This window comes from Helianthus annuus, chromosome 13 (genome assembly GCF_002127325.2).
Source record: "Helianthus annuus cultivar XRQ/B chromosome 13, HanXRQr2.0-SUNRISE, whole genome shotgun sequence".
Taxonomy (NCBI): domain Eukaryota; kingdom Viridiplantae; phylum Streptophyta; class Magnoliopsida; order Asterales; family Asteraceae; genus Helianthus; species Helianthus annuus.
In genome coordinates this window covers 163368276-163384729 of record NC_035445.2, presented here as the reverse complement: position 1 = coordinate 163384729, position 16454 = coordinate 163368276, and the positions used below count along the sequence as shown (strand labels likewise).

Here is a 16454-nt window from a genome sequence, read left to right as displayed (position 1 = left end):
TACCGATTTTTGGCGTTCCTGGTACCGGTTCACAACCGTTTTTTACCTTCATATACCGGTACCGTAACTGGTGTTCTGTATCGGTTGGCACCGAGCTCATCCCTACCCCTGAAACTAAAAACGAAAAAAAATAAAGTTAAAGAAAATCAACAAAAAAAGTTGTACGATACTGTTGTTCGTACGGTAACCGTGATCAGGGATGAGCAAATGGTATCGGGTAGCAACATTGAATTTCCGGAACCAAAAGATTTCCAATATGTACTGATACCGAACAGGACCGTCCGGTATTTTCAATACCAGTACTGGTTCGATACCGGTTGATACTAAGATTCTCCCAACCCCTGATATTAAATAAAGGATTAAAGTTTAAAAGTAAAGAAAATATCTATATATTATAATATTAAAATAGTAAAAATATAAAAAAAAAACTATATATTATTATAATATTAAAATCACTATTCATTTCAATTCGTTTAGTAATATAATAATAATAATAATAATAATAATAATAATAATAATTTGTAAATGACTAAGAATCTTATGAATCTACTCAAATATGTTTTTACAATACACCATATTCAAAATTATTTGATTTATTCAATGACATTTTTATCGTAATATAACTTCAGATGTGACAAAATATTTAGGTATTGTCCGTTTCATGGATCGTAAGGGAATTGGAATAGGAATTCGCGCAGAAATTTAAATTTAATTTGTAATTTAGGTGTGTTTGTTTTGCAAAATGGAAAAATTTGGGACAATCCCATATTTCCTCTTAAAAAACTTCTTAAGTGCGTATTTACCCAACTTAAAATTAAAATTGCATATATCCCCTTCTTTAACTAATTAAATTGCAAATTTATCTATTTTGATTTATTCATTAAAAAAGTCATATAATGACTTTTTTACCTTTATTTTTACTGAAACTTTAAAGAACTACATATTTATTCAGTTTTACTAGTTTTTGTGGTTTTTTCACAATTCTTTTTGTTTTTAATTTTTTACGTTTTGCTAGTTAGTTTTTTTGTTGTTGTTTTTTTTTCTTTCTACTAAGTTATTTATTTTACTAAGATATATCTAGGGGTGTTTGTGATTTTCAGCTGATTTATAAATTATATACATTAAAATACGTTTAATGATTAAAAGAAAAAACACAAAACAAATAACTTAGTAAAAAACTAACTAGAATGATTTTCACCGGATTTATAAATATACTAGGTTATAGCCCGCGTGTACACGCGGTTTAACATATGAAGATACTTTGAATTTGTTCAGATTTAATGAAAACTAAATGAAAATAAATTCAATATTAATAATATAAACTTAAAATTGTATTTGTTCAATACACTTCTCAAACTTATTATATATTGAATAAATCCACAACTGAAGTGTAATCACTTGGGCCTCACCTTCATTGACAGTGCCATGATTTGTTTGTAACTTGTAATACACATTAGCAGTACCAGCAGTTCCAGGACCAAAATCATACTATCTCCATTGTATGAGCCAATCTGAAAAAAAAAAACAGATATAAAAAATCAAAAAATAAAAAAACACCAAGTCCCATTTCATATCTTAAATTATCTTGAACAGAAGTGAAGCCATCAAATAGCATCACTTGCCTTTAGTACATTCCTTCTATGATACTTGAATAGTTAAAGAATATGGTTTTAATTTCACTAAGGGAAGTATACTGGTAATGTCCAATTAAGATTCAAAATACAATCTGATTCAAACAAAGAAGCTCCAAAACCTTATACGCCCAGTTTTAGATGCACGGGTCAGAATTGCCAGGCCAAGGCAGCATTGAGTTATGGGTCGAAAGTCAAAACGGACAGTTGTTTTACGAACCAGCCCATATGGGTTTCGGATCGGGAATGCTACTAACAAATCTTAACAGCATTACAGTTCTAAAATCATGATTATGGTCATTAAATTCCACTATAATTACCTCACAATTTCCATCAAAACAACTAATCAAAATACAAATCACTCTTTCTTTAACCTAATATCACAGAAGACTTCGATTCTTAGTTGATTTGTGTACCTAGTTCCCCATTATCATTTCACTATGTACCTAGTTCCCCATTTTACTGATCAACATACTCTATTCCCCACCAACAATTTCTTTACTTCTGTTATGCTTCACCACCACTTGAAATTAAAAAAAAAAAAAAAACTGATAGAACTAACCTTGAAGAAGCCCACTGGTCCACCGTCTTCCGCTATATCATCATCTCTAACACCATCAATCGAAACAGAAATAAACAGAAAAACACTAAGAGATTACAAAGTCAAAGTCGTATGTTCTTTGTTATATAAATACTATACATCTAACAAATAATCAATTCTTAGTTCTTTGTTTACAGAAAAAACTTATGACATATCGGCTTTCCGAAAGTAACTCACTTCAATCGATTAACTTAAAAAATCAGATTAGGTCATTCAACTATTCAAATTGTAGTAAATCCTAAATTGTTTAAAAAATTAAAACTACACTGTGCATCATAACAATTACTTTGTAAACAATTAAAACACGTTGATCAAAATAATACTATCATTTGTTACAAACTACAGTCAAATAACACAAATTAACTATCAATCAATAACAGATACAAATGAACAGAACAATAAACGAATTATAAAACAACTTACAACACGATTTCTTAGCTTCGAAAGAAGCGAAACGCTCCGATAAAACACCATCGCTGATAAACAAAACAAACTGCAATGTAGAATCAACAAAACAATCGTCAAATAGGCGCAAAAACGCAGATCTGGAGACTGAAAATAATAAAATTGAAATTGATGTTGTGATGATGATTGATTGATTAGAGTTGTTGTACCTTGACTCGGAAAGGAAATGAGAGGAGAATACTGGAAAGAAGGAGAGATGGAATGGTGATGCGTTGTTGAACTTGAATATGTAAACGAATAAAAACAAATTTAGGGTTTCTTGGCTGAAAGGAAAAAGGAAATAAGGTGCAGGGAAATAATGAATCCAAAAGTTGATAGTGAGAGGACAGGGTAATGAGTTTCTTGGGATGAGTAAATGGAATTCAAATTCAAAAATTGAATCCACATAATCTGGCCGCCCAAATTTCAGCATATTTGAAAGAATTAATAATACACAAAAATTGAAAAATCTCACAAAATTACACCTAGGATAGGATGATGTGGACTGGCTAGAATTTTGACATGTGTATTGGTTGAATGTGGGGGTGCCAAGTGGCAGAACCTTGTTCTTTTATTAGGTATAGAGATACATTATTATACGTTTAAAGCAAGTTACATTCTTTTCTTTGGTTTGTAGTCCTCTAATTAAGCTCCCACTTATTTAGAAATTATTTATATTCTATTGAAAAATATGCATCTACGTACTTTAGCGGTTTATTTCAGTGTTTAGATTTTAAAAAACACAACAAACGAAAACTAACAAGCAAAAGGTAAAAAAAAATAATAAAAACAAAAATAAATTGTGAAAAAGCCACAAAAACTAGTAAAAATGAGTAAATATGTATTTTTTTTAAAGTTCCAGTAAAAATAAGGGTAAAAAGTCATTATATAACTTGTTTTTAATTAAAATAAATCAAAATGGGTAAATTTGCAATTTTATTAGTCAAGGAAAGGGGATATAATCAATTTTAATTTTAAGTTAGGTTAATATGCAATTAAGAAGTTTTTAAGGTTAAATATGCAATTGTTCCAAAAGAACTGAGATAGAATTAGAATGTAGATTCACTTCTTTATGTTGTTCAGTTTCAATTCATTTTTTTGTTGAAACCAAGAACATAAGAAGTGAAATCAAGATTTCAATTCACTCAAAATTCTATTCCATTCTTTGAAATAAACACCAACTTAGAATTCAAAGTACCTTTTTATTTTATATTTTTTCGTAAATTTCTATACAATAACTAAAATAAACGAAATCACAATATCACACCAACACCTTTAAAATACTTCATAGTTTTTAGTGACTTTAATAGAACTTTTTTATTGAGTTTAGGCCACTTTTACCACTTCAGTACAAATATAAAACCTTCACTTTTGTATCATCAGTTTATGGTTCTGAGGTTTCATTTTTGTTGCCATTTTCATCCAATGGGCAAACTCGGTTAGAATTTTCTGTTAACTTCTCCTTTTTTGTCGTTTTCCTCATCTAAATGAAGGGTATAATCGTCATTTTATGCCATAATATATTTTAATTAATTGAGGAAAACGACAAAAAAAAAAGGGGGAGAAGTTAACAGAAAATTCTAACATAGTTTGCAAATTGGATGAAAATGGCAACAAAAATGAAACCTCAGGGATCTAGATACAAAAGGTTTATTTTCAGACTAAAGTGACAAAAATGGCCTAAACTCAGGGACCATTTTGGCATTTTACTCTTATTTTTATAGATCTTTTTAGAAAACAAACCCATTTTTAATCCAAAAATAAATTATAATGAAAAGTTAAAAAAATCGAATAATTAGCATCCTCTCACGTTATATATAACCAAACATATAACGCCAGAGAAGATGTGCTAACAATATATTTGCTGAAAGTTGGAGAGGCAAATATGAAAAGTTTAAATAACTTGAGGACAAAAAGTGAAAAACCAAGTATAGTAATACCCGAAAAATATCGTTATATTCTAAAGTTGTCATATGGCGCCAAGTTAACCGGCTTAATCCGACCGGTCAGTTGCCGGTTTTGTGTTCACTTTGCCGGCTTTTAAGATTAAACAAGTACATGTACGGCCATTTGGCACACTAATACTAACAAAAGGTAAAATAAAATTAAATATATTCTATATTGTTTTTAGTTAATATACATTGTAGAAAAAAATAATAGATTAATGATTTTTAAAAAAAATGTGGGTCATGGTACCTCTTTTATTTTATTCCAGTTGTTTGACAACTTTTGAATGAGTAAGTGTTGAACAGTAAGTGGTCTAAACTATTAAGCGTTGAATCAGTAAGAGGTCTGAACCATTAGAAGCCAATTTAATACTTAATCATTTAGAGACAAATATCTAACCAATTCAGATAAGAGGTTTTAACCATTCAGACTTAGTATAATGCTTAACCATTCGGAGGCAAATGTCTGAACCATTCAGACATCTGCTCGCGAAACAGACAGTCTGAACTCTGAACCATTAAGAGCTGAATCAAACGGCCCCTAAGTACTCAAATAATTCATTTTTAAAGATTAAAAAAATTGATTAAGAATTTTTTTTAAAGTTTATTGTGAATAAATGGGATGAAAGCAAGAATGATATGTGTGTATATATAGTTGGCCTGCTTCAAAACAAACACAAACACAAAAACACATACATCTAATCATTCATTCATTCATTCATTTATTCCCTCTTGAAGTCTAGTGAACATTTTCATTAGATTTCAACCTTTCATGTTAACGAATTTGTGTTTCGTGTTCTAAATCTTCGTATCTTAAGCTTATCAGGTATCTAAATATATCTACTTCGTTGCGATTATATTAGTTGTATTGTTCTTTTATATGTTTATTTTCTGAATGACTAACAAGAATGGCAATCTTGGGCCGCAATAATATTCATTCGCTTCATGACATTGTTCTTCTCTTTGTCGTCTTGATATGATCATGTATTATAATGGGATTCAATAAATTTTAATATGTCAAGTTGCGTAAAGTTTGAATCCGAATTTGCATGTATGTTTTTATTTATAATGGCTTGATTTTTAGAAAAAAAAAAAAAAACTTGTGAGTTGGTGCTAATGACGCATCCCATGGATCGAGCTTAACGTCTAGGCCGGGCCTGGGCCTAGACAAGCTCGACCCATTTGACATGATCCAACCCACATTCAATTATTGTAGCCAAAATAGCAAGAATTCTTTTTAAAATAATAAGATTCAAGAAATTAACCGAAACATAGAGATTCAAGAATTCAGGGGCGGAACCAGAGGGGGGTCAGGAGGGTCCATTGACCCTTCGGTCACCGGAACTTTTTGAATTTTTATTTATAAATTTTGAGTTTTTGAAGAACAGACTTAGAGATGGACCCCCTAACTTGAACCAATATAGAATATAAGCTTATGATGACCCCCTAACTAAATCGTTCTGGTTCCGCCACTGCAAGAATTATTCAAGTCTTGTTCATATGGGTGCATAATAGTAGATACATTTCAAAGAATTTACAGAAAAAAAGGCAAAACTTCATTAAAAGAAATCAAAGATTCATATTGTGTTCATCTAAGCTAGTTTAAACAACAATGCAGATACTAGTGAACAATCAAAAGCCGAAAAATGGATGATAAGTCAATCGCTCTCAGTGCAGTCATCCGAGAAGCCATCGATTTGGTATCTCTGAGCTTTATCACATCGAGCAAACGTTTTTTTTCTTTTTAATAATTTTATCACGCGAAAGATGCAAACTTAATGTTTTTTTGGGTTGTAGGAGAATGCACCCGTAGAAGAAGTGTTTCAACACCTGAAATGTACAAGAGAAGGGTTAAATTCGAGTGAAGTTCAAGAGCGTTTGGATTTGTTTGGCTACAATAAACTCGAAGAAAAGAAGGTATTTATATAGAGCTCGCAAAAGTGGCGTTTTGTGCTAAAAGGGTCTTGTACAACATGACACATATAACACGACTATGAACCTGAACACACACATTTAACATGATTAAATATAAACATGCGTGAATTTCAATGATTGTCCTTTATCTTTATACCTATTTTCAGACGCTGTCCTTTATGTTTAAAATTGACGAGTTTTGTCCTTTATGTTTTCATATCATACACATTTTGTCCTTTGGGCTTAACCCAGTTAGTTTTTTTAGTTAAATTTGGTCATATGCTTTGCACATAAGGGCATTTTTGTCAATCCAAAGAAAAGTTCAACGGCAGATTTACAGCTCAAAGCTTCTGCAACCTTTGAATTGACAAAAATGCCCCATGTGCAAAGCACATGACCAAATTTAACTGAAAAAACTAATTGGGTTAGGCCTAAAGGACAAAACGTGTATAATATGAAAACATAAAGGACAAAACTTGTCAATTTTGAACATAAAGGACAGCGCCTGAAAATGGGTATAAAGATAAAGGACAATACTTGAAATTAACTCTATAAACATTTTAGTAACACACATGACACGACACTACACCTTTAGCACGATTGTTAACATGACTCACTAACACGATTAAGAAATAATACGACACAGTTAACACAATAAAATAAAAGTTACCAAAAATTATAATCCATATTTTACTATAACATATGTAATTATTTGTAAAACTACGTAGTTATGATAAACTCGTGACGTATGTGTCGTGTCAAACTATAAACTAACTTAACATAATAAGTTAAACGTGTCATAAAAGTGTTAAGCGGGTTGAACGCGTTTAGACACATTTTTAATCGTGTCATTAACGTGTCAACCCGTTGATGACCCAAACATGTTTACCCCAAACATTGAACCTGTATCGAATTATGATCATCTTAACGTCACAAATAATGTACAAATCATTGTTTTTTGAGTAAATTACAATTTTGGCCCCTGTGGTTATATCACTTTTACCCTTTTAGCCAAAAAATGAATCTTTTAACATTTAAGCCCCCAACGTCTTTTTTTCTAACCCTTTTGGCCCCTAACACTATCCCCATCCATTTACTTTAGGGGCCAAAAGGGTTAGAAAAAAAGACGTTGAAGGCTCAGATGTTAAAAAAAAAATTGGGCTAAAAGGGTAAAAGTAATATAACCACAGGGGCCAAAATCGTAATTTACTCTTGTTTTTATTGATATTTTAATAATGAATTATTGCATTTCTTTTTACAGGAAAGTAAAATCTTGAAATTTCTTGGATTCATGTGGAATCCACTCTCATGGGTGATGGAAGCAGCTGCTATCATGTCAATCGCACTTGCACGTGGAGGGGTAAATTCTCATTTTACTTTGATGTTGACTTTGACTTTGACTTTGACTAAAGTCAACTAGGGACGGAAATGGGCTGGGTTTGAATTCTCATTTTACTTTGATGTTGACTTTGACTTTGACTAAAGTCAACTAGGGACGGAAATGGGCCAGGTTTGGGACAAATACTGTACTTTATCTGGTCTATTACCTGTCGGGTATCAGGCATAACCGCACGCATTATATAATATGACTCTTGAATCTTGATTTACTTCAGGGAAAGTCTGCTGATTACCACGACTTTGTCGGGATCATCGTCTTGCTTGTTATAAACTCAACCATAAGTTTCATAGAGGAAAATAACGCGGGAAATGCAGCTGCTGCATTGATGGCCCGTTTAGCGCCAAAAGCAAAGGTTCTTCGTGATGGAAAATGGAGTGAAGAAGACGCTTCGTTATTGGTTCCAGGTGATATTATTAGTATCAAGTTAGGTGACATTGTTCCTGCTGACGCTCGTCTTTTAGAAGGCGATCCGTTAAAGATTGATCAGGTATTGTTCTGTTATACAACGGGTCAAAACGGCCTAACGGGTCAGTTTGGGTTGATAAACAAATAGTTGACTGTGTTTGTTGAATGTTTATAGTCTGCACTTACTGGAGAATCACTGCCCGTGACGAAGAATCCGGGAGATGGTGTTTACTCGGGTTCCACGTGTAAGCAAGGAGAGATCGAGGCCGTTGTGATAGCGACCGGAGTTCATACGTTTTTTGGGAAAGCGGCTCATCTTGTCGAGAACACGACTCATGTTGGACATTTTCAGAGGGTATGTGTGTCGAACATTGTTCGATTGTTAGGTTTTTGGTTACGATCAGGGGTGTTCATGGTCTGGTTTTGACGGTTTTTAAGTTAAACAGTGAGTCAAACCGTCAGTAACGGAATTTGACTTTAAGTAAATTAAAACCAAATTGTTGAAAATTTAAAAAGAAGCAAACCATTTCGGTTTGGTTTCACGGTTTGGGCTTTATTAACCTCTATAATTAAAAAAACATCTACAATACGATAAAAGGGTGGGGTTCTAGAGTAAACACTAGTGTATTTGCGAACTGAGTGAACAAATCCTGCCATTGATCTACACACGTGTATGGCCAGGATCTCATCATCAAATCGTAAAATACACTAGTGTATTTCAACATCAAATCCTGGCCATTGATCTACACGTGTGTATGGCCAGGATTAGTTCACTCAGTTCGCAAGCTACACTAGTGTTCACTTTTGAACCTAATCCAACGATAAAAATGAAAAAAATTAACGATATTGTTTCAACGGTTAAAACTTAAAAGACGAATGTCATGCATTCTATCTTTTTAGGCAAAACGCAATCATGTGTATAGTCCAACTAAAAATAATTTAAAAACTCGCGTAAAATATAAAAAGTTACATAGCCCAAAAAGCTCGGTTTTTCCGATCCATTTTGAGTATAAAGCTTAAAAAAATTTGTTCTTCGCGGTTTGAAAAAAATTCTAATCCGACTGACAAAAGGTTTAAAAACCGACCACGAAAACAAACCAACAAACCAATAACCGGTTTGGATGGTTTTACGTCTTACAGGGGCGCAGCTTCCTTGGGGCGGGACCCCCCCCCCCTAACTTTTCGACGCGTAGTGTTATGAACAGTACCTTCGTATAAAATTTTTTAGGCATAAACAACTAGTAACAACATAGGACATCTTATGATTGTTTTTTTTTATGTATTGTAACACAGGTTCTAACTTCAATAGGAAACTTTTGCATATGTTCAATAGCTATTGGTATGATAATTGAAGTTATTGTTGTATATGGTATCCATCAACGGGAATACCGTGTTGGAATCGATAACCTTCTAGTTCTGCTGATCGGCGGGATCCCTATCGCGATGCCAACGGTCCTTTCGGTCACCATGGCCATCGGGTCACACCGTTTGTCTCAACAGGTAAACCGAAATGCACCAGTTTTGTCTCTAGTCGTCATTGATTAACTCTAACATGATTTGAACAGGGCGCGATAACGAAAAGAATGACCGCGATTGAAGAAATGGCCGGGATGGATGTGTTGTGTAGTGACAAGACCGGTACATTGACACTTAACAAGCTTACGGTTGACAAGAACATGATCGAGGTCTTTGCGAAAGACGTTGACAAGGATATGGTCGTGTTGATGGCTGCCCGAGCATCGCGGTTAGAGAATCAGGATGCGATCGATGGTGCTATCGTTGCTATGCTTGGAGACCCCAAGGAGGTACTATTGTTTTCGGTTTCTTTTGTAAACAAGAAAAGTAAATAATTTGGTTTGGTGGCCAGTGGTGAAGCTTGACCCGAATGACCGGGGGGGGGGGGGGGGGGGGGGTCGAAAACGCATATACCCAAAAATTTCTATACAAAAACTACATATATAACACTACTGAGCGAAAAGTTCGGGGGGTCGGGCGCCCCTCCCCGCCCCTTCTATACTTCGCCACTGTTGGTGGCGGAACCAGAATATTTTTTTCGTGTTTTTCTTAGAAAAACCTCGGATTTTATATATAAAAATCCAACAAATTCCAGTGAGAAGTCAACAGACCCTCTTGACCCCCTGTTTATTAGATTTTAATTCTTAATATTTTAGGCCCGAGCTGGGATTCGAGAGGTCCATTTCCTACCGTTTAATCCAACGGACAAAAGGACCGCGCTTACGTACACAGATAAAACCGGTAAAATGCATAGAGTTAGCAAAGGCGCACCCGAGCAGGTATAAACATTGATCTAAAAAGAGTTAATTACTGTTTTCGTCCCTGTGGTTTGTCAAAAATCACTATTTCAGTCCATTAGTTTAAAAATTGCGATTTCAGTCCCTGTGGTTTCACTTTCGTAACTATTTCAGTCCACCTCGTAACCATTTCAGTCCCTGTACTAACAGAATAAATGGATTGAAATGGTTACGAAAGTAAAACCACATGGACTGAAATGGTTACGAAAGTGAAACCACAGGGACTGAAATCTCAATTTTTAAACTAATGGACTGAAATAGTGATTTTTGACAAACCACGGGGACGAAAACAGTAATTAACTCAAAAAGAGTTAATTAAATTACTGTTTTCGTCCCTGTGGTTTGTCAAAAATCACTATATCAGTCCATTAGTTTAAAAATTGCGATTTCAGTCCCTGTGGTTTCACTTTTGTAACCATTTCAATCCCTATGGTTTCACTTTCGTAACCCTTTCAATCCATTTATTATGTTAGTACAGGGACTGAAATGGTTACGAGGTGGACTGAAATGGTTACGAAAGTGAAACCAAAGGGACTGAAATCTCAATTTTTAAACTAATGGACTGAAATAGTGATTTTTGACAAACCACGGGGACGAAAACAGTAATTAACTCATCTAAACATATGTCTAAAATGTAACATGTAACATTTCACATCAATAAATCATTTGATAACATTGTGCAGATACTGAACCTTGCACATAACAAATCCGAGATCGCGAACAAGGTACATTCGATAATCGACAAGTTTGCAGAGCGTGGGCTTCGGTCGCTTGGAGTCGCTCGCCAGGTGATTCAACTGTTTAACACGGGCTCGATGGTTAATATCATAACTTTGTTTATAAAAAGTTGATTTTTTTTTTGTTTCAGGAAGTGCCAGCTGGAACGAAAGAGAGCCCGGGTGGCCCATGGGAGTTCGTCGGGCTTCTTCCGCTGTTTGACCCTCCACGTCATGATAGCGCTGAAACGATCCGAAGAGCGTTAGATCTTGGCGTGAGCGTTAAAATGATAACGGGTACTTTTAAAACCTGTCCCCGTTTCAGTTTTAAGTGTATATATGAGTCTAGGGGTGCTAAACGGGTCGTGCTCGTGGGTTGGTGGGTCCAACCCGAACCCGAAAATTTTGGATGAACCCGAATACGATCCAAACCTGAAAATCATGTCATACATATGAACCCGAACACGACCCGAATATTTGCAGGTTGACCCGAACACGACCCATTCAACCCGATATTTTTCTATTTTTTTTTTATTTTTTTTCACAAATTAATATATTAGAATTAAAAGTTTACTACATATTGTAAAATAATTCTGAGAAAAATGCCCGGGTAGTCCCTGTGGTTTGCTCCGTTTCTCTTTTTAAGTTATAATTATTACATAACATACTCACCCAATTTAATTTATGACATAAAACATATTGTAAAATAATAAAATATAATATAATTGGGTTAAACGGGTCAACCTGGCATCCCGACCGGGTTGACATGAACCTGACCCGTTTAGGTAAACGGGTTTGCGGGTTCAACCTGTAACTGACTCGACCCGTTTAGACTAAACCCAAACCCATAAATTTTGTGTTAGGTTCGTGTCGTATCAGAAATTCACACCCCTGTATGAGTCATGTTTGGGTTCATTTATTAAAACTATCAACCTGACACGATTGACACCCTTATGATTGCAGGTGACCAACTGGCAATTGGCAAGGAAACAGGAAGACGGCTCGGAATGGGGACCAACATGTACCCTTCTTCAGCATTGCTCGGTGACACTAAAGACGGTTTCGGAGCTCTGCCTGTCGATGAACTCATCGAGAAAGCCGATGGTTTTGCTGGTGTCTTTCCGGGTAAGAACTACAATCTTCATAACTTACTAAAAGAGTGAAGTACACGGATAGTCCATGTGGTTTAACAAAATTTTGAATTTGGTCCCTAGCTTTCCAAAAGTACACGGATGGTCCCTGTGGTTTGCACTTTGTAATGCATTTAGTCCCCACCCAACAAATCTAAAGGTTTTTGCATGTCCAAGTTAGGGACTAAACGCGTTACATAGTGCAAACCACAGGGACCATCCATGTACTTTTGGAAAAAGTTGGGGACTAAATGTGTTACAAGGTGCAAACCACAGGGACCATTTGTGTACTTTTGGAAAGCTAGGGACCACATCCAAAATTTTGGTAAAGCACAGGGACCAGTGGTGAAGCTTGACGTTTTCGACCGGGGGGGGGGGTCGGAAAACGTATATACCAAAAATTTCTATAGAATCGGGGGGTCGAAAACGTATATACCCAAAAATTTCTATACGAAAACTACATATATAACACTAATGAGCGAAAAGTTCGGGGGGTCTCCAGGCCCCTTCAAAGCTTCGCCAATGACAGGGACCATCCGTGTACTTTACTCTTACTAAAACATACTAGATGGTGTTCTCAGTTAACGTGTTTCTCGCGTGCAGAACATAAATACGAGATAGTTAGAAGATTACAAGCCCGAAAACATATATGTGGGATGACGGGTGATGGTGTAAACGATGCACCCGCTCTAAAGAAAGCAGATATCGGGATCGCAGTGGCGGATTCCACTGATGCTGCTCGTAGTGCTTCGGATATTGTTTTAACCGAACCCGGGTTAAGTGTCATTATTAGCGCGGTTTTAACTAGCCGATCCATTTTTCAAAGAATGAAGAATTATACGGTAACTAACTATCTACTCGCTTAAAGTCTTCTGTTTTGTAGTGCGTATCTTTTGGACTAATAACATTTTTTATTTTCTTTTTCAGATATATGCGGTTTCAATCACTATTCGTATCGTGGTAAGTGTATCCGTTTTAACGTTAAAAAGTCGTATGTTTGACCTCGAAAGTCAAGGTAACTTGTTGACCGTCTCATTGTTGACTTTTTCCGCGTGCAGCTTGGTTTTATGTTGCTGTGTGTTTTCTGGAAGTTCGATTTCCCTCCGTTTATGGTTCTCGTTATAGCCGTCCTTAACGATGGTAAATCGAAGCATTCGTTATCAGTTTACGTAGTCAAACAAAATAACAAATGCTGACTTTTTTTTATCGTTCAGGTACGATCATGACAATATCGAAAGATAGAGTAAAGCCGTCTCCGATTCCCGACAGCTGGAAGCTCACGGAAATCTTCGCGACCGGGGTGGTTCTCGGTGCTTACCTGGCACTAATGACAGTTATTTTCTTCTGGTTGGCATATGAAACTAACTTTTTCCCGGTATGCAGCCTTTTCAATCTGACTCATTGTTTTCATAACCGGTCTGACCAGTGAACCGCTAGTTTGATGACTGGTCCAGTTTTCAAAACATTGCTTTGACTCAGATTTTTAAGCTTTTTAAGACATTTTAAGCTTTTTAAGACATTTTAAGCTTTTTTTATATATTATTTTAAAAAATACATATTTTGGGGTCTGATTAAAAAAAATGATATTTTGATATATATATTTTAATTTTTATTATATATTTTTAGTTTTTTAATACATTTTAAGCTTATATATATATTGGGGATGGATCATGAGAAAACTAGTTTAAATGAGAAAACCAAAAAACTAACTAAAAAAGCCTAAAAAGGATACCAATTTTTTTTTTACATTTTTTTTATAAAAAATCGCTATATTTTATGCATGGAAAAAAATATATAAAAAAAAATAAATAATAATTTTTTTTTGTTGTATTACACATGTGCACTATTACGGATATAGTGTACATGTGTAGTACACATATAATGCACATGTGCAGTACAACAAATTTTTTTTTAAATTTTTTTATATATAAAAAATAGCGATTTTTTTTATAAAAAATTGTAAAAAATAAATTTGGTATGTTTTTTAGCTTTTTTTTAGGCTTTTTTAGTTAGTTTTCTAGTTTTCTCATTTAGATGTAGTTTTCTCATGATCCTCTCCCTATATATATTAAAGAAATATATATATATGTATATTAAGGCCCTATTTTTATAACAGGGCCCAAAGATTTTTTAGGATTCTCGGGGACGGCCCTGCTCTGACTTTACGATATTCTGACCCGTTTTCTTGTTTCTCATGCAGAACTTATTCAGTGTCAAGGATTTGAACTCACATCATCGCGACATGTCAATCAAATCCGAGAAAGAAGAGCTAACAGCGATGATGGCGTCAGCTGTTTATCTTCAAGTGAGCACCATCAGCCAAGCGTTGATCTTCGTGACACGTTCGCGCGGCTGGTCTTTTACTGAGAGGCCCGGGTTTTTGCTAGTAACTGCATTTTTTATTGCTCAACTGGTAAAACACTAAAACTTACCTTTATTATGGTAACTTTTTAGCCTAATGTTTATTTTGAATATCGTTTTGCGTTTTTAGGTTGCGTCGATTATATCGGCCCATGTGACGTGGGAACTAGCCGGAATCCAAAAGATCGGATGGGGATGGACCGGGGTGATATGGTTGTATAACATCTTGACTTACATGTTACTTGATCCGCTCAAGTTTGCGGTTCAGTATGGGCTAAGTGGGAGAGCTTGGGGTCTAGTTGTGGAGAAAAGAGTAAGTTTATAGTCTGTTTGACTTTAAAACTTAAGTTTGACCTTTAAAGTCAAAGAGTTGTAGTTTGACCTTAAAAGTCAAACTGGTATCCTCTTTGACTTTAAAAAGTCCATCTAAGTGGAAAGTCAAAGCGGAGAAAAACTGATGCGATTATAGGGGATTGAATTTGTGACATGACACGAATGACGAATTCAACGTGAAATTCATGGGTTTGGGCCGAACCCCGTGAACACGTTTATCTAAACATGTTACCTTGTTTTGGGCCGAACCCCGTGAACACGTTTATCTAAACATGTTACCTTGTTTAACCCGTTAATTTTTGTATTTTGTACATGTTACCCCCGTGAACACGTTTATCTGAACACGTTTTCAGAAAGGATTGGCGGCGCAGCTTGTTGCCCGTCTACCTTCTGTTTTGATATAACTTAACAAGTTGTTCTAAATAAATTATATTTTATCTTAAAAAAAAAAAACTGACATAAACTTTTATAATTTAGACTTCACTATTTTACATACCTTTGTATTTTATAGAATATTATTGCACAAAAAATAAAATAAAAAATTGTGTTAAATAGGTCGTGTCTTTGTCAACCTGCAAATATTAGTGCCTTGTTCAGATCCACGTGTCTAACCCACAAACACGACCTGTTTAACACCCCTGTATAATTAACCGTTGTGGGTTTTGTAGACTGCATTTACGACGAAGAAAGACTTTGGGAGGGAAGCGCGTGAGGCAGCATGGGCAACGGAGCAACGCACATTGCATGGACTCCAGCCAGCAGAGCCAAGAACGTTTCCGGATCAAGGGACATTTAGGGAGATTAGTGTGATGGCCGATGAAGCTAGACGAAGAGCGGAGATCGCAAGGCTAAGAGAGCTTCATACACTTAAGGGCAAAGTTGAGTCTTTTGCAAAGCTAAGAGGGTTAGACATTGATGCAGCTAACCAACACTACACAGTTTAATTGGATTCCAATTTTCATTTCTTTTTTCATTTAAAAAAATTCAAATCAACACATGTTCTTAATTTATGTTATTTGATATGTTGTTTCTATAACTTATTAAAGTCTATTTATTATCTTGATGTTTCACCTTACATACTGAAAATGTTGTCTCCTTGGTATTCGCTAGAATATATGTCGAGTGAACGAATAAAAATGAACAATTCATATTTGGTCCCTCAGGTTTTTTTACCCCTTCGACTTGGTATTAAAAATTCATATTTTTATTTTATGCTTTTTCTAGGTTTTGGCTTTGTTTGATTGCTATTTAGTATGGTTTTA

At 35.0% G+C, this 16454-nt stretch overlaps 2 protein-coding genes across 3 annotated transcripts; one reads left to right on the top strand and one right to left on the bottom strand.

Moving 5' to 3' along the window:
- Nucleotides 1-1471: 1471 nt before the first annotated feature.
- LOC110902203 lies at nucleotides 1472-3247 on the bottom strand. Of its 2 annotated transcripts, none has more exons than XR_004876506.1 (4): nucleotides 2847-3057; nucleotides 2656-2725; nucleotides 2194-2239; nucleotides 1472-1511 (listed from the first exon to the last, which is right to left on the bottom strand). XR_004876506.1 is itself a non-coding variant. In XM_022148915.2 (4 exons), the coding sequence occupies exons 1-4, from the start codon at nucleotides 3107-3109 to the stop codon at nucleotides 1484-1486; spliced, it is 393 nt and encodes a 130-aa protein (XP_022004607.1). In that variant the 5' UTR covers nucleotides 3110-3247; the 3' UTR covers nucleotides 1472-1483. The 2 variants fall into 2 exon arrangements, 1 of the variants encoding a protein (XP_022004607.1); XM_022148915.2 differs by having other exon boundaries at nucleotides 2194-2225; nucleotides 2847-3247.
- A 2068-nt stretch (nucleotides 3248-5315) lies between these two features.
- Nucleotides 5316-16278, top strand: LOC110900105 (plasma membrane ATPase 1). Its single transcript, XM_022147008.2, has 19 exons — nucleotides 5316-5448; nucleotides 6241-6322; nucleotides 6420-6539; nucleotides 7798-7896; nucleotides 8150-8422; nucleotides 8516-8695; nucleotides 9634-9840; nucleotides 9906-10145; nucleotides 10512-10634; nucleotides 11336-11440; nucleotides 11521-11665; nucleotides 12332-12493; nucleotides 13102-13340; nucleotides 13426-13458; nucleotides 13557-13638; nucleotides 13713-13873; nucleotides 14699-14911; nucleotides 14990-15172; nucleotides 15861-16278. Exons 2-19 carry the CDS (start codon nucleotides 6269-6271, stop codon nucleotides 16134-16136), a joined length of 2895 nt encoding a protein of 964 aa, XP_022002700.1. The 5' UTR covers nucleotides 5316-5448; nucleotides 6241-6268; the 3' UTR covers nucleotides 16137-16278.
- The last annotated feature ends 176 nt before the right edge of the window (nucleotides 16279-16454 follow it).

Coding starts and splice junctions, on each gene's coding strand:
- LOC110902203 (XM_022148915.2), bottom strand. CDS start 3,109: ATGCTGAAATTTGGGCGGCCAGATTATGTGGATTCAATTTTTGAATTT. Junction 2,226..2,655: donor CGAAGCTAAGAAATCGTGTT/GTAAGTTGTTTT, acceptor ATGATGATATAG/CGGAAGACGGTGGACCAGTG. Junction 1,512..2,193: donor GACCAGTGGGCTTCTTCAAG/GTTAGTTCTATC, acceptor TTTTTTTTTCAG/ATTGGCTCATACAATGGAGA.
- LOC110900105 (XM_022147008.2), top strand. CDS start 6,269: ATGGATGATAAGTCAATCGCTCTCAGTGCAGTCATCCGAGAAGCCATC. Junction 12,494..13,101: donor TTTTGCTGGTGTCTTTCCGG/GTAAGAACTACA, acceptor TCTCGCGTGCAG/AACATAAATACGAGATAGTT. Junction 15,173..15,860: donor GTCTAGTTGTGGAGAAAAGA/GTAAGTTTATAG, acceptor TGGGTTTTGTAG/ACTGCATTTACGACGAAGAA.